The sequence below is a fragment of the Chlorocebus sabaeus genome, chromosome 1, assembly GCF_047675955.1.
Source record: "Chlorocebus sabaeus isolate Y175 chromosome 1, mChlSab1.0.hap1, whole genome shotgun sequence".
NCBI classification, from domain to species: Eukaryota; Metazoa; Chordata; class Mammalia; order Primates; family Cercopithecidae; genus Chlorocebus; species Chlorocebus sabaeus.
Window position 1 is genome coordinate 57,378,106 of NC_132904.1, and position 24,246 is coordinate 57,402,351.

At 45.6% G+C, this 24,246-nt stretch overlaps 1 protein-coding gene across 2 annotated transcripts in view; it reads right to left on the bottom strand.

Annotated features, from left to right (window-relative positions):
- The window catches only part of PPFIBP2 (PPFIA binding protein 2), a 142,680-nt gene that overhangs the window by 101,504 nt on the left and 16,930 nt on the right, over nt 1-24,246 (bottom strand). For both annotated transcript variants that reach the window (XM_008008017.3, XM_037999769.2), the window contains exon 2: nt 5,389-5,488. In XM_008008017.3, the coding sequence (XP_008006208.1) occupies nt 5,389-5,452 (64 nt within the window). In that variant the 5' untranslated portion in view covers nt 5,453-5,488. The remainder of the gene's footprint in view (nt 1-5,388; nt 5,489-24,246) is intronic.

The window sequence follows — 24,246 nt, forward strand, 5'->3', positions numbered from 1 at the left end:
ACACAGGTCCTAGAGTCTTTAACAGCCACCCTTTCCCAACTTTCTGATATAAAATCCTGAGGTCCAAATCTAGTATAGTCCCACTCTAGTATAGTCTAGTCACCTGGGATTCAGCCATTCAGATTTCAAGAATTCAACTTTACAAGGAGTTTCATTGAATAGTCCTGCTTACAAGGCATTTCTTTTTGCATTTACAAGAACCAATTTCTATCTCTCACACCTCCCAAGTGTTGACCACCTGAGATGAAGGCCATCACACTATGCCTCTGGAGGGGCGTAATTACCACTTGCGCATTAGGATGTCCTCTCAGAGTACTCCTGGTCTGATTGTTTACAGGAGTGATAATCATCCTGCATTGTTTGCACTTTTTTAGTTGATGGGGGAGGAGACGGACATTTTTTTGCACTAAAAGCTTAATTACATAAACACTGGTATCACATGCCCAAAGTGCACTCCTTTTAGAACGAGTTTTGGAAAGTAAACAGTAACCTAGCCTACTGTAATTAATAAGAGGCAATTCCTTGTTACATAGTATATGATTATTAGTGATCACTGAATAAATTACATCCATTTTAGTAGGAATCTGTGTTGTTTTCGTGTAAGTGGCTACTATTTGGGAGGTGCAGGAAGCCCATAAAGGTTTTTTCCATTGAAATACATGGTAAAACATATTCTTTGGGTACTTGAGTACTTTGATGGAAAAGTAGTTGTGTTTTGGCAGTGGTGGTGCCACTACTTGACATCATGCAATCTGAAATTAATCAGAGAATATAAATAAAGAGAGGAAGATTAAAATGTTCACACAAAAATGTCATTTCTGCAGGATCTATGGTATCATGATGTGGTGCCACAGTTTTTCAACTTCTTTAGCTGTGCCACCCTTAAGCAAAGGAACCCTTGTTTGGAAGAAATAACGTAAGAGAGACAAGAAAAAAACCACTTTGGCTTAGGGATTGTGATCAAGAAGAGAAAAGTATCCTTCCCTCTGTTAATTCTTTTCTCCTACAGACAGCCCCATGCATCAACATAAAAACCAGCCCAGGAATAAAAGGAGCCCGGAAGAGACTCAGATGGCCCTGGATTCAAATCTCAGCAGTATGATCTTGGGGGGTAAAAATAACTTAATACTAATATCAATAAAACAAATAACTTGGACCAATTCAGCACTTTCTAGGTGCCTTATTTGCATTAATTCAACCCTCACAATAATATGAGACAGGTACTATTATTACCGCTATTTTATCAATAAGTAAATTGAGGCTCAGAAGAATTAAGCAATTTGTCCAAAGATCCCACAGCCAGCACTAAATGGCTGAGCTGGGATTCAAATCCCTACAATCCAACTCTGTAGTCCACATTAATAACCCCAAAAATTCTTAACCTCTTTGGTCCAATTTGGCTCAGCCATTTTAATGCCATCATAAAAATGAGGAAAAGTGTCCTCAACAATCTTGAGAAAAAGTATCCTGAACAAGGCATTCAAAAGAATGATCATTATTTTTATCAAGAATAGCATAGAAAACATGCCCTCCAGATACTCACTAGTAACCTCAATGTTGAATAATGTGTCAAATAGCTCCTGTCAAATATCTATGCGAGCCAGTTACTACTTCAGGGATGGTTCACGGGACATACAAACTACTAGTTTTCCAATAAATAAATAAATAAATAATTTGTTATTCCAAAAAGAATCAGTGAAACAAAGGTGAAAATAGAGAAAATAAATGAAGTTCAGTATGCAGTCAGATAGAGGATGTATACAGAAACCTATATGTATACCTCCTAACCAGTGAAAAGGAGATCCTAGTCACAAAAGCAAATAAAAAAAATACATCTAGCATATATTAAATGCTTATTAACTAAAATGCCTAAAACCACCAATTAAGGCACTGGAGATACAGTGGCAGAGCCTCTGTCCTTAAGAAACTCACATGCTGATGCAGGAGGCAGACAATAAACAAAGAGGCAAATATGAATGTGATAGGTCAGGAAATAAGTGCTATAAAGAAGTATAAACAAGATACAAGAACAGAGTTATGTGGGAATGCATGATAGACACAGTCAGGGAAGGCCTTCTGATATGGTAACATTTCAGCATAAGCCTAGATCTGGAGGAGGGCATTCCAGGAAAGGGGAGAGCAAGAACATGGTTAAAGTGAGATAAGCCCTGGGAACATAAAAGGGATGCATAAAGGGCTGCAAAAACCAAGTCATACCAAGACCTTGCTGGCCATGGTAAGGGTTTTAAGCTTTATCCTGAGATGGGAAGCCATTGAGGAGTTTTGGAGAGAGGAATGATATGACTTAATTTACATTTTCAGGTTTACTCTGCAGCTCTGTGAAAAAGAGTCTATAAAGGAGCAAGAACAGACACAGAGAGCAATCAGAAGACTATGTATCAATCTTGCAGACCCTGGGCAAATCCAGCAATGGATGCACAAGCCGTATACAGTGAAAACCACAAAACTCAGACGGGTGAAATAAGAGCTTTAATAAATGAGAATGCTACCCCGTCCCCAGAAAAGATTCAACATGATAAATATTATTTTTAGTCCCTCATTAATCTATCAAGAACTAACATTTTATAGTGCTTACTATGTGCCAGGCACTGTTCTAAGCACCTTACGTGTGTTAACACAGGCAACTCTCTAAGATGGGTACTATTACTATTCTCATTTCAAATATGAGGAAACTGAGGCACAGACCATGCAAGTAACTTGTTGTAGAGCTAGGATTTCAAACAAGTAGTCTGGCTACAGGTATTCCTCCCTACCAATCTGCAAAGAACCAATTTGCAAAGAATGCCTTCTCTCTATAAAACTCTCACGCCTGCTCCAGACAGAGAAGCCCCGGAGTCCTTCTAGATGGAACCTTCCAAGATGGAGGACTAAGGAATGGAAGGACAGAGCAGTTTGTACTGGAAGATCAGAAGAATAGGTCTCCTGGGTTTCACACAACCCACACTTAGGGGCCCTCTCTCCACACACATCCCAGATTCTCAATTGCAGATCCCGGGTCAAGGCAAGGCCTTAAGGATCCAGCCACATAATGTCTCTCAGAGACAAAATGAATTTTCCCAGAGGCTCTGTCATTTCAGGAATGCCTGTATGGAGAAATCAGGAAGCAGAAAGAGGTACTGACCCCATACAAGGCTACTTTTCTTTAGAAGTCTGATTCATCGCTCAAAAATTCAATATTGTGAAAGTGTCAGTTCTTCCCAACACGATCTAAGTTAAATGCAATCGCAATCAAAATCCCAGAAAGGTACTTTGTGATTAAAAAAAAAAAAAAAAAAAAAAAAAAAAAACTGACTCTAAATTTCATATGAAGAGGCAAAAGGTAGCCAACATAACATTGAAGAATAAAGTTGGAGGACTGACAGTACCCAACTTCAAGACTTACTATAAAGCTACAGTAATCAACACAGTGTGGTATTGGTGAAAGAAAAAATAAACAAATAAATCCATGAAACAGAATAGAGAGCTCAAAAATAGACCTGAATATGTATCACAAAAATATAATCAAATGGCCTTTGACAAAGCAGCAAAGATAACACATAGAGAAAAGACAGTATTTTCATCCCTCCCTGACAACCATGGAAGAGGTCTGACAGGGGCTCGCTCAGTCTCCCCTTTGCTCTTTGGCTGAAGGCTCTGAAGTGCTGACTGCCTCAGGCATTTTCAGGCAATGATCCTGTGGCTCTTATCCCAATGCACATAAGCTCCCAAGGAACTCGCAGGTCAGTATCTCTAAAATGATTGCTAGGAAATCCACTTTCTTGACTCTTTCTCCTCAGTAAGGCATCAGAGACCCTAATCTAGAACATGACATCTGTATTGGCCAGGGTTCTCTAGAGGGACAGAACTAATAAGAGATATGTATACATAAAGGGGAGTTTATTAAGTAGTATTAACTCACACAATCACAAGGTCCCACAATAGGCCGTCTGCAAATTGAGGAGCAAGGAAGCCAGTCACAGTCCTAAAGCTGAAGAACTTGAAGTCTGATGTTCAGGGACAGGAAGCATCCAGCACAGGAGAAAGATGTAGGCTGGGAGGCTAAGCTAGTCTAGACTTTTCATGTTTTTCTGCCTGCTTTATATTAGCTAGTAGCTTATTAGATGGTGCCTACCCAGATTAAGGGTGGATCTGCCTTCCCCAGCCCACTGACTCAAATGTTAATCTCCTTTGGCAGCACTTTCACAGACACACCCAGGATCAATACTTTGCATCCTTCAATCCAATCAAGTTGACACTCAGTATTAAACATCACGACATCCCAGTTTATGGAGCCTCTGAAAAGCAGGACATTAGTCATGGCTTCCCAAGGGCTCTCTATCCAGTGAGAAATTGAGAAGCAGACAGATGATAGCTAGAATACATCACAGTACCAACAATAACCTGAAGAAGCTGCAAGACACAGGCACACTCTCCCACCACAGGCTCAAACACCAAGAGCCCTCTGTAAGTCAGGTGAAACCCTCCAATGGGAAGGAAAAGCAAATGCCTGAGAAGCGGCAGTGTCAGGTACTCTGTGTACTTCCTGGGATCCAGCCACACTTGGCCCAATACCTTCCTCCATGCTCTCTTCCAGCCACAGCTCAAACAATGAAGAGCAAAGTCCCAAAGAAGCACATCCAATCTACCAATGAGGCTACTGAAGTGTACCAGGTAAAGTCAGAAGATTTGGGACCTTCTGGAAAGATTTCCAACAAAAGGTTTGATCTAATCAATACGGGCTTCTGGTTGCTCCCGTAAAGAAAGGAATCAGCTGGAACAGCTAATGGATAGTACTTTCAAATTAACCACAGCTTTGCTAGATCTTTTCTTAAAAAAAAAAAAAAAAAAGGTCCCCTACTGGCTAATGCAAATATTAAAACCAAACAGTTGATATGGATAAAAAACAATATGGTATAAAGAACATTTGAATCACTAATTGAATCAAAACAAAACTGCCTCCCATCTCTGAAACACACTAGAGACCATCTGAGGAAGCTGACACCTGCGTTAGGTGGCAAAGTCTGCTAGATTTCAAGTTTCAGATCAGCTGTAATAAGCCATGAAAAGCCCTGAAAATTTTACATTAGAATCAGTCTCACTGAACCGCAAACTGCCTCGCAGCCAGAATCCAAACTGAGGCGGTAGATGGTAGGTACATCCACACTGTCTCAGCAGAGACCAGAACGATCACACCAGACATCAGAGAGTGGTATAAGTTCGTATCAAAGAAAAAAAGAGAGTTGATATACACAATAACACTATTGAAAAATAAGTACAACAAGGGACTTTTCTCTATGCCAAAAAAAAAAAAAAAAAAAGTAAAAGGAGAGAAGCAGTTTCTGGAATGTGGAGGATGAGACCTCCGTTGCTGGGGTTCCCTGGGCATACCTGCAATGATCCCGTCCATTTGCTCCAGGGCAGCCTCCAGCGCATGACTAGCATCAGAAGCCATGACTCCTTTTGCCTGCCTGGTCTCCTCCTCTTCTTACTGAAAATTCAAATACAGAACAAAAGAAAAATTACAGAGAGTTCCACGTTACACACACAAGATCACAAAAACCTTTCATTCCATCATCACACAATGTGTTTTCATAAGAATCATAATAGCCGATATGTAGTTTCTGCATCTCCACAGCCTTTCCCCTCCTGGCATGAGTGCTTTTTCCATGAACCTTTAGCACACAATCCCATTCACTTCTGTAATGAAAAACCACCAGGGCTCTCCAGAGTCACCTGTGGCAGCAAGATGGCAATTGTTAACACCTCACCAGGTGTAACAATTGGAGTCCCAGGTTCCAGAAGCTCCAATCCCACTGTTTCACTGAGTCTACTATGCCACTCCACTAAGTGGCGTAGGAGAGCAGCGTACCTAACAGGGATACTGCCAGGGCCAGGGTATACAAGGCAATGCAGTGCAAAGGCAGGGCCTGGGACAGTCCCTGCAGGCATTTAACTGTCTTACATCTGCATTTGCCCTAGGCCTGCAGTGCTTTCCTTGGGTGGGTGTGAGCCAGGCTGAGAGGGCTCAAATGCCATTTCCACTCCTTCAATTGGGAAAGGGTGCACTGCCTAGGAAGGCTACAGGCCACGAGGATGTAGAGAGAGCACTGTCCCAGGAGCACTGTAACTGACCATCTTAGATCCACTCTACCCAGCACCATTCGAGGTTCAGAATCCCATCTTTTCAGGGCAGATGAACACCTGCAAGGATACACAGTCCAGTCCCTCCCATAATGCTGTATCCCCTAGCTATAGCAAAGGGGAACTGCTCAGTGCCTCTCCCCTGTCCCCTGGGCAATTGCTTCCATCTCTAGACAACTCTACCTCAAGGAAGGTCTTTAGTTTAAACTCTCTTCCTGCCGCCTCCTCTCATTTTTCTTGTTCCCCACCCTCTCCCTGGGTAGCAGGGAGGGATTTACAATACCACTTGTAATCTCAAGAGAATTAGCTCATGTCTGTAAACTAGAGGAGTTGCTGTTTGCTCATTCAGCCAATCTACACATGTGCCTAGTGGCCATACACGCTATGGAGAACAGAGGCACAGCTCCCACACTCAAGCATGGTGCAGCACAGGAAACAGGTGGTTCTGAAGCTCTTTGCCAGTTTCTCCTGTGAAGTGGGACATTTAGAGTGAAGACAGGAAAATGGCCACCACCCAGGAGTGGCTTTGGAGATGGTGTGGATAAGCATATCAAGACCAAGGAACCACACTTAACTGCACCAGGAAGTAATAGTTAAAATTCACAGGCTCCAAAGTCAGATAGCTTGAGTTCAGACCCAGCTCTGCTATGTACTATGTGATCTCTGAGCCTCAGTTTCTTCATCTGTAAAATGGGGATAACAGCATCTAATCCATAGATGTCATGATTAAAATTATGTAGAGAGCACTAAGCATATTCCTTTGCACAAAGTGTTCAATATGTTAGCTGTTTTTTGTTTGTTTGTTTGTTTGTTTGAAGTGAGGATATAACATCAGGACATATTTTTGTCAGCTCAGAGGAAACTTTAAACAAAAATAGGTAGGTGCAGGGAGGGAGAACCAGATAAACTCAGGAGGCTGGTTTGTTTGGAGGTGGCAGGCATGGGGAAGGAAGATAAGCAACCATGCTTGTGAAGGGGGAGAGGGCAGGGATTTACAGGTGCTAAGGCCAAGGAAGGTTCAGAAGCAGGCATTCAGCCTCGGGGGTCAAGAACCACTGCACAGTTAGCTTTGAGGGAATGAGAATGGGAGCTCTCAGGGGTGTCGGGGAACTTCAGTGTGTCTTAGGGCCCTGGCAGGAGCCAGAAAAGGCTGCAACAAGGAACAGAGCTGCTCCGAGGTGAGATGAGCAGCCCAGGCTGCTACAGAGTGAACACGGTGTGGAAATCCTGGGGCCTGAATGGAGCTAGCTTCGGACAGGATAAAAGAAGAGGTAGCAGGGAAAAGGGGGGAAGCAGAAGGAGGGAAACAATCTGCAGACTGTCACCTGTTCAGCATAAGGGATATTAGAAGTTTGAAATAATCCCTCCAAATCCTTCCCACTGCTCTTTCAATAAGGGGAAAATTCCAAACTCCTTACTGTGGCCTATGACGCAGGTCTCAGGATCAGGTCAGGCCATGCTCACATTTCTCCCCTCATGGCTCCTCATGCTTCAGCAGCACTGGTCTCCTGTCTGCTCCCAAGTCCTCCAAGACCTTCCCTCCTCTGCAATACACCTGCCATCCCCCTACCCTGAGCTCACTTCCTGGTTCTCTGTACAGCTGATTTATTCTCATCCCTCAGGTCTCAGATCCAAAGTATCAGAAAGGTCTTCCCCACACCACCCTCCCCGGCACCATGTAAAGCAGCCCCTTCAAGGCACAACAAATCCACAGTATCTTGTTCTATGTATTTGTTTCCTTGCTAACTGGCCACCTTCTCACAGAGGCAGAGGGACCCTGTCTGCCTTGTTTACTCCTGGGTTCCCACTGTCTAGCAGATAGATACTTACGAATAAATGGATAGATCCATGCAGCCAGCATTGTACTAGGGCCTAGAAGGATACTGATAAATCAGACCTAGTCTCTGACCCCCATGAACCACACAGTCTAGTGGAGGAGAGGGAAGTATGAACAAATAATTATGACACAGTGCAAGGTGTGTTGATAGAGGCAGGTGTGCAACTTCCCTGGGTCTTGAAGGATGATAGAAGCTTTCTCAGAAGGTGAGGAGGAGAATGCTGTTCCAGGCAGAGAATGTGGTGCACATGAAAGCCAGGGAAGCATGCACAGGCAGGATGTAGTTGGCAAAGGCCAAAGTGGTTGACGAGATTATGCAGCAGCACTCAGCTGCTCAAGATGAGTCAAAGCCTTCCACGGAATTCACATATGCAGTACAAGGGCAATGCATGAGAGGAGCCTGGGAATCACACCCACCACATCAGGGGACTGGATGCCAGTGCCTAACAAATCAAGTGGCTTCAGATGTAAACATGACAGAGTGTCAAATCCAGAGGGCCCAGGCTATGTGCCCCTGCAACAGAAGGGCCATAAAACAAGACCCACGGGCCCTCTGCCCAGCGATGAGTTTGCACTTGGCAAACAGTAAGCTGGGTGGACCCGTGGGAGCTGACCTGAAGTGAAACATGATTCAAGGTGTATCCTATTCACAATGCATGACTAGCATCAGAAGCCATGACTCCTTTGGCCAGCCTATTTTTCTCTTCCTGAAAATTCAAATACAGAACAAGGAAACATTACAGAGAGTTCCACATATGCATACAAGACCACAAAACCGCTTAAATCCATTGTCATACAATGTACTTTCATAAGAATCCTAGGAGCCGATGTGTAGTTTCTGATAACACAGAAGCAACCAAATGGAAGAGATGCACAGGGCAAGGGACTGGGTGGGGTGGGGAATGCATGGAGCTTCCATAGCCTCTCCAGGGCTGCTACCCAGCAGCACTTCCAGGGGTTGACCAACCCCGAAGTTCTCCAAACCCCTTCCTTCATTTAGGGTTTCTTATAGAAGTTCCATTCCATAGACATGATTCATCCAATCAGTCCTTGGGGATCGAACTCAAGCTCCAGCCCCACTCTCCTCCCTGAGGTAGGAGTCAGGAGGATGGGGAGTGGAGCTGAAAGTTCTAACCCTCTGATCACAAGGTTGGTTTCTCTGGTAACCAGCCCATCCTGCAGGAGTCGCCTCATTAGCATAAAGTTGAGTAAGGTTGAAAGGGGCTTATTATGAATAACAAAAGTTGCCCCTTTTCTGTGCTAGGAAACTGGAAGGAGACCAACTATATATATTTTTTATTATAGTAGTCCCCTCTTATCCTTGGGGGATACATTCCAAGACCCCCAGTGAAAGCCTGAAACAGTGGATGGTACCAAGCCCTGTATATAGAATACAATGTTTCCTGTACGTACAGACCTATGATGAACTGTAATTTACAAATTAGGCATGGCACAGTAAGAGATTAACAGTAATTAGTAATAAAATAGAACAATTATAATAATACACTGTAGAAACATTATGCGAATGTGTTTTTTTATTTTGTTTTTGTTTTTTTTGAGACAGGGTCTCACTCTGTCACCCAGGCTACAGTGCAGTGGCACGATCTCGGCTCACTGCAACCTCCACCTTCCAGGCTCAAGCAATTCTCGTGCCTCATCCTCCTAAGTAGCTGGGATTATAGGTGTGCACCACCACACCCAGCTAATTTTTGTATTTTGGGTAGAAGACAGGATTTCACCATGTTGGTCAGGCTGATCTCGAACTCCTGGCCTCAAGTGATCCCCCCACCTCGGCCTCCCAAAGTGCTGGGATTATAGGCTTGAGCCACCATGCCTAGCCCTGTCTCTTTCAAAATACCTTACTGGATGGTACCTTGGGTAACCAAACCCCAGGAAAGCAAAACCATGGGTAAGAGGGGGCTACTTGTATATCATAGTATCACAGGTCTCAGAGGTAAATGTGCTGTCTGATGACATGCAGTGTGTTGTTCAGTGGCTTCCACATCGGTTCCTCCCACAGGGACATGGTATCTCCTAGGGAGCCAGGGCTCATCAGGGATATGGGGCTTAACTGTACCAAGCTCCAGAAGCAACATGCCAGGGAGAAGACAGAGGGAGCCAGAATCCAAGACAAAATCCCAAGTGACATGTGAAAAATCAGGATATCAGCTAAGCAGATGGTGGGAAGTAGATTTTTTTTTTTTTTTTTTTTTTTTAAAAGGAGTCTCACTCTGCCACCCAGGCTAGAGTACAGCAGTGCAATCTCAGCTCACTGCAACCTCCGCCTCCCAGGTTCAAGCAAATTCTCCTGCCTCAGTCTCCCAAATAGCTGGGACTACAGGCACCTGCCATCACGCCCGGCTAATTTTTTTGTATTTTTAGTAGAGACAGGGTTTCACCATGTTAGCCAGGATGGTCTCAATCTCCTGACCTCGTGATCCACCCGCCTTGGCCTCCCAAAGTGCTGGGATTACAGGCATGAACTGGGATGTAGAATTTAAATCATGCTCCCCAGCAATGAGAGGAGAGCTACAGCAGCTAGTCAAGGGCTTTACACAGCACGGACAACAGAGGAATCAACAAGGTGCCATGGGGACTGTACGAGGGGCACCTAACCAGCCCAGGAAAGAAAGGAGCGGACACAGAGAAGGACATTGCTCTTATCACAAACAATACAGTGACAGTTGTTACATGGAACCAAAGCACTTTTCATTCTCTCTGGACACTTAACATAGCTGGCATTTGACCCTAATGAGCAGGCTGGCTTCTGATACTGAGACACTGTCTCATCCCTAGCCATAAAGATAAGGCAGGGTATGTTGTTTAAGAAAAAATGCAGTCTATCCACGATTCATCCTTCCTTCACTCACAGACCTATATGTGTGCTGTCATCTTCCTATCTGGGACAGCGTCTGAGGTTGGGGCTCCTGCTCATTACAGGACTTAACCCTTCTCTTCGCTACCAGTGAGGGAGAAAATGATCTCACACCCCCTTTGCTGTAAATGCAGCAGTGAGGAAGTAATAGCCATGTTTCAGAATGGCAAGGTATATGATATGCCACAGCCACATGAACTGCACCACACAAAGGCCAGTTTGGCACCTGGAAGTTGATTAGGGAGCAAGATCTGTATGTGTTCTAAAATTTAGAAAGTGAGTCACAATTGACCCTCATCATCTGGTATGTTCTGAGGCAAACAGTGATTTATATACTACGTTAACTCCTTTCATGTTTGGCAAAAGAAAATTCTAAGTAGGCAGCATCCACTGATTAAGGTGAGTTTGAAGCAAGTAAACCTTAATTTACCCCACCCACACTGAATTCCATTTCTAAACTTCTTTTCTCTCAATAAAAATGGATAGGGTTGTAACTGACGTTTGGAGCAGGCTAACACAGCTTTGGATGCTGAAATGAACTAGGAACAGATCTGGAAGTCACCGCTATTCCCTGTTCCTCCAGGATATTCTGGGCCTTGGACAAAGTTCGGCTAGAGCCGAGACCTGACTCCTCAGCAGCTGCCACTAGACAGGGGCCAGTATTTCTGCCAGAAGGCAAGGCCTGGGGAAGGAGGCCTCAGCCAAGAACCCCACCACAACCACAGAACCTAACTCCTTTCCTACCTCTCCCTTCCCCAAGTGGCGAACAGATGACAAAGAAGTGTCACCATATCACAAGAAACTGGAGTCTTTTCCCCACAATTTACAGGCTTCCCATAAGCCATAGCTGCTCTTAAACGGTTATTTTAAGAAATACCTTTTGCTATCCCCAGGCTTAAGAGAAAGCCTCTTAAAAGGATATAAGAAACCTCTTTGGTAGAGTGGAGCAAGAAGCCATTTGGAGCGTCCAGAAATAAAAAGGACAAAGACAGATATGAAGGAATTTGATGGCAGCGCTAACAACATCCCATATTAACCAATAACTACTTTCTTTCTAAAGGACAAAGGAGAGAGAGTACAGCTTTTATAGACAGACGAATTAAAACATGGGCTCTGCTGCATAATGGCTGTGAGTCTTTTAACCTCTTTTAGCCTCAATTGTCTCATCTGTAAAATCAGTATAAAATCAATTTCATTGTTATGGGAAAATGTAAATAAGACAGAACTCAGATAAACACTGCAGGCTGAACCTAAACATTTAATTTAACTGCTCATTTAAACAAGAGAGAGATTTATTCTGAAAGACATAAACTCAAAAGGACACAATGTCATAGCCATAAGGGAAATGCTAGGGTACAGTTCTGCAGCAAGCCTGCAAGGTCAGCCTTGGGAGAGACTTCATCAGTAATACGAAATTGACAGAATACCTGGTGCATCTGAACATCTAAACAGACTTATATAATTGGTGAAGACCTTGTTTAATTCAATAAGAACAGATAATGACAACTGGGGGAAAATAATAAAGCAGCGCAACAAGCATTTTTCTAGAGCTACAGATAAAAATACAGGACTAGAAGAATTAAGGAGCTCCATCTGAGGAGGAACAATGGGGTGGGGAGGTGGACAGGTGGCTGTTTTAACAAATTACATACAATTATTTGAGTCTTTAAATTGTGTGGATATATAGTGGTGATGAAAATTAGAAGAAATAAAAAAGATTAAAAGAGATAATACATGTGGCATGCAGGCACAGTGCCAAAATTAAATTAATGCGGCGTCTGTCTCCTCTTCAGTTACCATATATGGGGCAGATAACTGTTAGCTACTTGCTAAGGGTTTACCCAATATTATCTCATGTAATCCCCACACCAGTTAGGAATTATTCTCCCCCGTTACAGATGAGAAAACAGATTAGGCAATTTGCCTGGGGATGCACACCATTTTTCCTCCTGTTCTTCCACTTTCCTGAGACAGAAACCCATTTGGAGGGTTCTAAGGATAGAGTTGACATGATCTGACTTAACCTTTTAAAAGGATTACTCTGGCTGCTGCTTGGAAAATAGACTGCAGGGGATGCAGCAGTGAACACAGGAAACCCGGCAAGAGATGAAGTGACTCAGAGCATAATAAATTAGATGTTCTAATTCCTGATATACCTTGAGGACAAAGCCCGTAAGATTTACTGATAAACTGGACATAGGCATGAGAGAGCAGAGTCAAGCGTGCCCACACGGTTTTTGCCCTGAGTACCTAGAGAATGTGGAGGTCTGCAGAAGCAACAATGTAGGGTGTCCAGGGATGAAATCAGGAGATTGGTTTTGGAAACATTCAACTTAAGATGCCTACAGACACTGAGGAAGTTACGCTAAGTAGCCATTTGGAAATAGGAGTCTGATGTTTACAAAGTCTGGGATGGAGATGTCAAATACATCTTCATAAAGATGTGTTTAAGCAATTGCATGAAGTGACTGAAGAAGTGGTATTAAAACAGAGGAAGCCCCAGGACTCCCTGAAACATTCCACCATGCAGCCACCGGGGAGAAGAGGAATGGACAAAGGAGACAGGAGGAGCAGCCAGAAGTGAGAGTGGCACCCAGAAGCCAACCGAAGGGTTTCTGGATAGAGGGTGCAGTCAGGTGCACCAAATGCTGCTGAATAAGACCAGAGCACTTCTCTCCAAACTCACGCTAGTGGTGATCTCACCTGCTCACACAGCCTCACCTGTCCCTGTATTACCTCACCCTAGATGACTACAATAGCCTCCTAACCGGTTACCCTTCTCCGAGCAGCCCTCCCCATTCACTCTGCACTGAAGATTCACCTATCTCGGTGGTCCTCAAACTCTGCTATTAATCAGAATCACCCTGAGAACTAATCAAGCAAGAAGCCCAACCTCCTGTAAGTAGAGCGCCTGACCTTTATGGCTGATCTAGTCATTCGGGTGATTCTGATTCTGACCAAAGTTGAGGAACTGATGGAATGCAAACACAGCCCTGCACTAGGCACCCTTTTGCTTAGACAGCCTCAGGGGCTGGCCACCAGCCACAACAGTAGAAATCATGGTCTATCATCATATGGACTCAACCTACTTGGTCACAGCTTTAACTTTTACCATACATACCTTTTGGCAGACCTCTGCCCCATCCTAACCAGATGCCTTATCACTAGTGGACTGATCCCAAATGTTAGTTAATTGGCTGTCTGTCTGCACTGCTTTCCAGCTTTTATGCCCATGCCTACTGCTGTCCCCGCTAAATTCCCATCAAGCCAGCTCTTTCAGGTAATTGTACTTAATTCTGGCTACCTAAATGGGATCTCCCTGATTATCTTTTTCATCTGGAAGGAAAGGGATGACAGCAGCTGTGCACGACCATCTCCCTGACAACTGTGCCATGTGTCTGGGTCCCTGTGGGGTCCCCCGTTCTGTAAGCACTGGATAAATGTTTACAGATTTATTGATAAAATAACCAATTCATTGTCCATGGGAAGCTAAAGCCTGGGAGATAGTGGGGACTGGAGTGAGGTTACAGCAGGTTCCCCACAACAGCCCCAAAGTCTTCCTATCCTGAACACCCACCTCCCTCTCTATATTCTCACAATGGGTGGCACCCAAATGCTTCCCATCCCACCTTGGTGATGCCACCATGGTCACCAAGATAAAAACCTGGGAATCAGCCTTGGACCTTCCCTTTTGTTACCCATATCCAACTGGGCACCAGATCTGGTAAAATCTCCTTCCTCACCCTCTTTCAGATCTGTCCCCTCATCTTCACCCACCCTGCCATCATCTATCAGAGTGGCTGCACTGGCTTCTAACCAGTTTCTCTGCCTCCAGCCTCACTGCCCCCCAATACACCTCATCCTCCACACTGCTGCCAGGAGGATGGGTCTATTTCACAAATTTTACCAAGGCTCCCCAGAGTTCACAACGCTTCACCAGCTTTCTATCACCCAGGCAACAAAGGGGTGCCTGGGGACCTGGAGAGGAAGTTAAGGACCCACAAGAGCAGTTAGGAGAGTGGGCTCTGTAGTCAGACCTGCATGTAGATCCAAGTTCTTTGCTTCATGAGCTGTGCCCCTGAGAAGCTCCTTAACATTACTGAACCTCATTTTACCTATTTATAAAATTCAGGTGAAAAGAGACACATTGTGGGATTGTAGAGATTCAAAACTGGGTGGGAGTTCACAACCCCAGCAGTTGTAATTCTCCTGGCTATATCTGGCTCCTGCCCTGAACAACAGCCAAGCTATTGTCTCCAGATTACTTCTGTTTTTGGGGCTTCTTTGGTGTTTTAGCTGAAGTCCTTCGTTCCACCTGCTCGACTCCCACTCCTGTTTTGAGGCCAAATTCCATCATCATTATCTCCAAGAATCCTCTTCCATCCCCCAGATGGAAGTGACTGCTCCTGAATGGGTTTGTCCCCCCTCGCCACTCCCAGGACAGACCTTTCTAGGGCACTTTTGTCTGAGTGGTAAGGCCCTCACAGGCAGGGCCATGTCTCTGACCCCTGAGCTCAGCTCCCATTCTAAAAGGGAGAAAGTGAAAGGAAATAAAGAGGTCACTGGTCTACACTGGCGAGGCTCTCAGCATAGCAGTTGAAGTTGTCCCCACCTTCTGCCGGGGCCACAAGCTGTACCTGTCCTCTACAGATCCTATACCATCCTGAGGTCACCACTCCCACAGGATCAGATCTGACAGTGGAGAGAAGCCGCACACCTGGCCTGCGAAGACAGCTCCTCAGAGCAATGGCAGAGCCCACAGACACTGGCTTTATATCACAATGCTAAATTTCACTCAGGACAGAGGAGCTCAACACAGCAAGACATCCTGTCAGGACAAAGAGGAGCCATAGCAGGACAGAGGGGCCAGGCTGCTGACAGCATTGCTATCAGAGTTGCTGAATGCCTTTAGTGAATGTCAGAGTCTAATAAAAGTGAAGAAGCAGAACTTTGTTTTCTTTTGTCAATGAATAGAAGCTTAAGTAGCCTAAAAGAAGCTGAAGATGAGAAAATAGAAGAATGCCACTGAAGGTGAACAAGCATGCTTAACTGGTCCCCATCTAATCATATTATCAGTAACTCCTAAGAGCAAACATTTGTTTAAGCTTTATAGTGACAAAAATATTTGGCACATACAAGGTTCCTTGTTTCCACCTAAACATCCTAGATCAGGCTGTTCTGATTAGTCAGTTAAGCTCAGGCTGGTGGGGGCTGAGATCTGTCAGAACAGCCGAAATGGGCCCTGAATCTAGACGCAGGCTGGCAGTGCTGGGTGGCGGCAGGGGATGAATGCAATATTTCTTGCTTAGCATCTTTTTCCCGCTATACCAGGTTAGTGAGTTATGTGCGCTGGGCATTCCCAGCCACTCCTTGTCAGGCGAATTCCAGGACATCCTTAAGAACATTTGTGCTGGAGCCTAGTTCTGCTGAACCCACTGGAAGGATTCCTTTTGCTTTCCGGTCCTTCTATTGAAGACACAGCCCAAGTCCTGCTCCACCACCAGCCTCCTTTGGCATAGCCAAAGCCCAGATGCTTCCACTTAAGCATTCCCCAAAAGCTCAAGCCCTTCTCACCAAACCACAGCCCTTTAAGCAAGGCTCCATGATCCCAAACAGCATTTCCAGCAACATATCATAACAGCAGGGCATTCAGTCACAAAGCTGAACACTGTCCTCTGAAGAAGGCAAAGAACAGCACCAGGCACTGAGACCTCACCTCCGGGCACCCCGAGGCCAGACTCCCTCTGAGCCTAGCTGTCCCACAGTCTCAGGAGCGACATCCTCCTTCTACTGGAAATGGCAAGCTTCTTAAGAGAAACGCCACCCTAAAGACATTAGCATGAGACACCATGAGCCCAACCCACAAGGAGGAGCACAGGGTCTAGCCAGGAAACGGGTGTGAGTCTGAGGTTCTGATGGCTCACACCCAGAAGCACATCTGACCTTCTGGGCTTTAGGAACACTGAGAAGCTGATGTCACGTTTCCTTCACTGTGTTTGCTTGATGTTGTTGAATGCTTGCTTCACCCTCCTCTGACTCTTCTCACCTCCTATTTCTGCTCTTGATATTCTGCCTTTGTTTCCCTCTCTCCCCAAGTTGGTCCTTTTCCCAACTCAATCATTGATTAGGGTAAATGGGCCACAACAATCTTGGTGACCAAGGCCATGCCTTAATGCCAGGTCTGTCAAAGAATGGTATGAGGAGACATCAAAGGTCAAACAGTGTAGGTACTCCAACAAGGAGAGGGATTGGGGGTGGGGAGGAAGCGAGGCAGGGTTCTGTGTCTTTGGGAAGAATTGAGATGGAGAGCCAGACAGCATCCAGGGAGCAAAGCATCACCAAACCCCATCAGTCTGCCCTTCAATACTGTAAGACAAGTATATCAGTGCCCTAATGGGGATGGGGCCCACCGTAGCCACTTAGAGAACTTGGGGAGAGGAGGCTCCTTCCCTTCCTTCTGAACTACTCAGAAAGAGTGGGTTTAAGAAGTAAACGTAAATGACAGTCTACCCTTTGAGGCTGAGATGTGAAGAGCCAGGACTAGGAATAAATAACTCACAGGTTCTAAGATTTGGCTGCCTGCCCTGGCCACACAGCCATTCACAATAGATCAAGATGATGGTGAATTACTTCATGTCTGTGCAATATCCACCTGTGTGTAAAAACTACCTGCTCTGGAAGTTCACAGGTTTCCTGTCTCCTTTGAGAAGCTGCTGCCCCTGTGGAAAAAAAAAAGTATCCTCCTTTTTGTTTTCTCATTTAATCTTCAAGGGGGTTCTGTGAGGGATATAGTACAATTATCAGCCCTGTTTTACAAGGATGTAGCTCAGTGGCCAAAGAGCAGGGGAAAAGTGACAGTGAATGAAGCTGACCCAGCTTGAGAAGGGTCTCTCACCTCTCACCCCTATAACATAGCCTGTAGCCATTAGGCAATTACAGCCACCGAGGGAGCCACCTAGAAGCCACCCACTCTTCCCAGCAATAACATAGGAGGAGGAGGCGGGGACCTGAAGGAAGGATCCTTCTCAGTGAGCTCAAGGATCTCTCTGGATTCCCCTCCCCAAGGGTAACCATGCTCTGCCGGCCTGCCCCTCTACCTGCCCACTTCAGGTCCCCACCTATCCCCTCCCTCCCCACACTTCCTTGACTCCACTTCCTTTTTCACCATAGCCCTATTCCGGACAATGTGGAAGCTCTCTCCCTGGCTCTGTTCATCAGAGCGTAGAGTCCTCACCTCTCTCTAGCTGCCTCCCAGCTCACACTGAACCTGCTTCTCAGCTCATTCTGCCTCTCTGGTCACAACTTACCCTCATCCTCCCTCTGCCTGGGGTACCAGGTTCACATGTCTCTTCTTCCTTCTGCTCCCGGGATGCTAAACAACACATACGGCTACATCAGACATTCATGCGCCCGGAATCTCTAATCTCATGTTTCTTCCTGTCAAGACTCCCTCAGCAAACTACCATGCATCTTTCTTTAATGAGAAACAAAACCTCTTGATTTCCCTTCTCTCATGTCTTACCCTCTCTTCATATGCTGTGGAAAAGCTGCTGCTCCTCCCTGTGACCCCTAATCTCCAATCATCACTGAGATCCAACCTCTCAATTATTCCCCCTCCAAACTGAATCTGCACTCTCCCTCTCCTGCTGCTTCCTCTGCTATCCTAGAACATGTCCTTCGACCCTGCACCCGACTGTTGTTATTCCATGTTTCTCCTTCGCCTCAGAGCCCCACTGCCCACCTCCCATGCTCTCTGACACCCCCAGTGGTGGGATGTCACTCATCTGTGTGCACCCGTGCCATGCTCTCATCCAGCCAGCTGCTTGTGTTTCCATTTCCTTAAGAGGCAGTCTAGGGTGGGGTTAAAAGCCCAGGCTGGGGTTGGACTGCCTAGGTGACAGCCCTGATTCCGACACTATATGTCCCAGGGCAAGACATTTAACCTCTGTGCCTCAGCTTTGTCATCTTTAAGATGAGGATAATAATAAAACTGCCTCCCTGACAGGGTGTTTGTGAAGGTTAAATGTTAACAGAGTAAAGCACTTAGACTCGCCATCAGTCAGTGTTGCTCCAGTGCCTTCTTTGGCATCTCATCAGTGCTGATACTCTCCTCCTCTGGCATTTGGGAGAAGCGCTCTCTGGGTCCCTCCTTGAATTATGCAGCCTGCATTCACCTGTCATGCTTCCCCACCCTACTCCCCTCCCCTGTGAGCCACCAGGTCTCTGTGGTCTCCCCCTGCAGGGATGCTCTTCTCCATCTCATCCTTTCCACTCCTACTGCCCAGACTGTGTTCAGGTATTCAGAACTAGGACACTGGAGGACCTCCTCTCACCTGAGTAACACCTGGCCTCTCCCACAGCAGTCCAAATGCATGAGCTGGCATCCAAATTGCAGCTGACCCCAAAATATCCTGGACTCATGATGGTAATTATAATGGCTACCATTTATTAAGCACTCACTTCTATACTGAGCTAAGTTCTTATATTTATCTCATATCTCAATATTTATAACTATTATTATCCAGATTCTACAGATAAGGAAACTGAAGCTTGGAGAGGTTAAGTGACTCGGCCAAATCACACATCCAGGAAGCAGTAAAGATAAGATTTGAATTCAGGCAGTCCAACTCCAAGGTTATGTTCCTAACCACACTTGATGCACTTCCTCACTGAGCCTGACCTGCTCCTGGGTTCCTGATACCCCAGCCGCAAGAGAGCGTTCTTATGCCACTGTGCCTTTTTCATGCTGTTTCCTCAACTAAAGGCCCCTTTCCCAATCTCTGTCCATCAAAACTAATTAATTTTTCAATGCTCAGGCAAGTTTTCTCTGTGACAGCATCCCCACCCCTGCCTGTTCAAATAAATCTTGGCTGAAACATGGGCTCCCAACTCCATTTAGTTTCTGCTTCATGTTGTCACGGGGAAGATCCGATGGGAGGATACTGACTCCCTCTCTTTCCAGGATTTCCTCCCCAGTATCTGATGGTAGAAGTCAAAGAAGGAACTGAGCATGTGCAGCTCAGCCCATTCTCCCCTCTCCCTAGAGCCACCTTGGTGAAGGAAGTGGCCTGTGCCAGAAAGAGCCTATGAGGTCCCATCAGGGCCTGTAGTGATACACCTACAATGGACATGGTGCCTTCTATTTGAGAGCATGGCTCCCCAGCAACCTGCGGATGATGCTGTAATTCACTTTCCCAGGTGGGGTAATGCCAGGAAGGCGGTCTGGGAAAGTAGGCATTTGTGTTGTGGCCATTGCACAATGCCTGCCAGAGTAAATTAAATTGGTGTCTGGCTTACGGACTAGCCTTGTCAGGTTGGTCAGTATGAATTAAGCTCTGGGCAACAAACCCCTCCCAGAGGATGGATAAGGGTGTGTGACCTGTGGTAGTCCTTACCTCCATTCTCTCCCCTGTCCACACCGCACCTGGCCCCACAGCAGACAGAGAGCCTCACGCTCCTGACAGGACCCTGTTGGCAACGTGCCTCCTCAGCCCCAGAACTCACCCTTCAAGGGAAGCTAGCCTCATTTTCCTTCTTACAGCAAAGAACACACAGGCATACACACAATTTACCTTTAGGGAGGAACAAATGGACATGAAGTCATTTCATTGCCTCAACCGGATCATAAACAGATTCAGAGAAATGCTTCAAATGCAACCTCAAATTGAATATTTCCAAAAAACTTCATCTCAAAAATTGCCCCCCTAAAAATAATACAAGCAAGAGGTTGTTAAGCAAATGATAGGTGAGAGCATTCATTTTACTATTTCTATTTCTGTGTACATTTGAATTCTTTCTATAGTAACAGGTTAACACAAGAAACTAAACCACCACCTGGGGATGTGGACTTTTCAGGGCAGGGGGCACAGAATTCTACCTTCCCTTCCAGCAGAACTGAGATTTGAACCTAAGTTCCTGATGACTCATTTGGTGCTCTTTCTACTGTGCCATTCAAACTCCCTGAATAGGTCCTAACATTCCACCAAACTCTCCTTACCTCTCACCTCACCACAGTTTAGAACCTCATCATCTCTCAGCTAGATTGCAAAAGCTGCTTCCTCTGGGCTTTCTACCTCTAGGCAACTCCCCTGCAATCTTTCTTTCTTTCCCTGTGCAGGCAGGACATGTTCCATGGTGCTCATGATATGCTCCTCTGCTCCCAAACATTCCTCGGTTCCCCAGTGCTTTCAGGAGAGAAGCTGCATTTTGCAGCTCTGCCAAAGTCCTCTAATACAGTTAACCTTCCCCGCTACACTCCTCACCACTCTGAATTCCAGCTTCACTGGACCACCTCTTACCCTCAAATACAGAAATACTCCATTTTCTGTACTTCCCCTATGTGGGTGCTTTTCTCCATCTCTACTTTCAAATCCCACCCATGCTACAGCCTTATCCAAATGACCACTGCCAGAAAGCCTTTCCTAACACCATTACCCCATCATCCCTGAAGGCGCTGGATGCCTCAGCTCTGCTCCTGTCATATCCAGTATGCAAAAGCAAGAGGTTGTTAAGCAAATGATAGGTACAAGCCTATCTATAAACAAGCCATTATTTATAAAGATGATAATAATTTGTATTATTTCTCAATGTGTCTGCCTCCCTGTCTAGATTAACTCCTAGGGAGCAAGGAGTATGCTCCATTTACCTTTCTATCCTCAGAGCCCAGCAAAGAACCTGGCACAGGACTTTCAGTAAATGTTTGTTGATACAAAATGTTAAGTGTTTGTGTATCTGAGTGGAAAGTTGAAGGGAGGTTGGGCATGTAACCTTGGCCAGCATTCTGAAATAAGGATTGGGGGCAATCCTTGACAGCCTCTCCCATCGAACTTTCTCCATACCTGGGGCCCTTCCCTCTTATAGCCAGATATTCAGAGGTGAAAGCGTCTCTACCATAACGGGAACTTACGCTTGGGCTTGGCATGAGCAAGAGACATAATTGATGGATGCAATTGTATTCCTGAAGAACCAATGAGAAAAAAGGATGACACTTCTCCTAACAGATGATAAAACCAGGTATTTCTCCCCATTCCATTATTTTAGAATGCTAAGCAACAAGATAAAAAAAAAAAAAAAAACAGATATGAATTGGTAAGTTTTCTCTATTAGCTGCAGCATGCATAACTTTTGCCTATAGCCAACTCCCTCCTACGAGCCTCCCTGGCTGCCTGCTGAGGGATAGGCCCCAGAATTTGGCAGGCTGGAGGTAGACACTAATTGAATTAACCAAAATGTATTCTGTAATTTGAGCCTTCATTTCAACATTTGTTGAACGGTTTAATTTTGATTCAATGCAATGCTTTTCCTCTTGCAATAAAAAAAAATTAAGCCAGTAGAAGACCAAAGAATTTCTTTAAAGACAGGCCTGTGTGCACCATCAACAGCCTGGTCCCTGCCTCCATCAGAGGATAAGAAGGCTTCCCCCAAAGGCCTGGACTGGAGGGTATTAGCAGCTCTGTCTTCACTGGAGTTCCAAGGGCCACACGGGAGCCAGATGAAGTCACTGCACAGAAACTACTACTGCCAGAGAGCCTGACTACAAGTAAACAGCTCGGCCTGGAGCTGAGCTTTTGGACAAGGCCAGTCAGGCTTCCTCCATTAGCTAGCTGGGTCCACCATCCTCTCCTGGTCCCAAGGTTGGTGGGATCAGTAATAAGTACCTCTCCAGCCTTCACCATGACACTGAGCCTTGTTCAATGAAGATTTTGGAAACACCCTGTTATGAGCTGAATTGTACCCACACACTCAAAATTCTTATATTGAAGTCCTAACCCCCGGCACCTGAGAATGTGACTATATTTGGAAATAAGGTCTTGAAAGAGGTAATTACATTCCAATGAGATAATTAGGGTGGGCCCTAATCCAATAGGTGGTGTACTTAAAAGCAGAGCAGATTAGGACACATGGGTACAGAGAAAAGACCATGTGAAGACAAAGGGAGAAGACAGCCATCTAAAAGTCAAGGAGAGGCTGGGCATGGTGGCTCACGCCTATAATCCCAGCACTTTGGGAGGCCGAGGTGAGTGGATCACCTGAGGCCAGGAGTTCAAGACCAGCCTCGCCAACATGGTGAAACCCTATCTCTACTAAAAACACACACACAAAAATTAGTTGAGCGTGGTGGTACATGCCTGTAACCCCAGCTCCTCAGGAGGTTGAGGCAGGAGATTCACTTGCACCCAGGAGGTGGAGGTTGCTGTGAGCCAAGATCGTGCCACTGCGCTCCAGCATGGACAACAGAGTGAGACTCTGTCTCAAAAAATAAATAAATAAATAAATAAATAAATAAAAAATAAATAAAAGTAAAAGAGAGGCCCCAGAAGAAACCAATTCTGCCAACACCCTGATCTTAGACTTCTGGCCTCCATAATTGTGAGAAAATAAATTTCTGTTGTGTAAGCCCCCGAGTCTAGCACCTTGTTATGGCAGCCCAAGCAAACTGATACACACCCCCATTTGATCCTGCACACGCAGCTGGGAAAGTTATGGGAAGAAGGCAGCCTCCTCTCCCAGGCTGTCAGCCTCTATCCTGACCCACTGGTGTTCCCCTTCCCTCTTAATCCAGGGGAGACTTTGCTTCACATCCTCAGACCTTAAACCACATCCAGGTAAGCACAGTTCTCAATATTCCTTTATCTGTATTCTTTGTAAGTCAGCTCTAAGTCGAATCACACCTCTGGACCAAGACCATTTAGTGAGGCCAGTCTTTAGGATGCTACAAAGAGGAAACCCTAAGATCCTGCAGCCTGACCAGATGTCAAGCTGCATTCAAGGACCAAGAGCCCCAGGCCCAGCTCTCTTCAACTCAGTTCAAAAGCTCCAGCATGTGGGGAGGCAGAGGAAGGGTTGGTCCCTAACCTCAGCTTGCCAGTCACAAGATATCTGCCACTTGGATCACTTCCCTCCCCTAAGAATTCAGAAGCCAGAAAGTGGTTTAGGGACTTTCCCAAGAAAAGTGCTCCAGGAATCCCCCACTTGCACAAGTGTTCTGCAGGCCAAAGACTGACCTGCTGGAGAATGACACTGCACTAGGTAGCCCCTTCCCTGCAGGCTCAATTGGTCTTGCTCCTGGAAGTTTGTTAGCTGGACTCCAGGGGAGTGGGAAGGTCTAACAATCTCCTGGGACCTCTCTCCCACCTTTCTCAGCTCTTCCTTTCCATAAAGCAGGGTCTTTATTCCCCTATAGAAGATATCAAAAGAGTTCCTCAGAATGAAAGGAAAAAGTGAAAAGCACAGAGGTCTATGTGACTCAAAAGGGCCACACAAGGGACAGTATAGATGCCAGGTCCCCATATGGGGGGATACTCCCCAGCCCCATGCCTTCTGAGGCTCCTTTTTTCCCAAGTGAGGAGGGGCTTCTTTCCCTGAAGAAAGAGAGGTGCAGCACGCAGCAGAA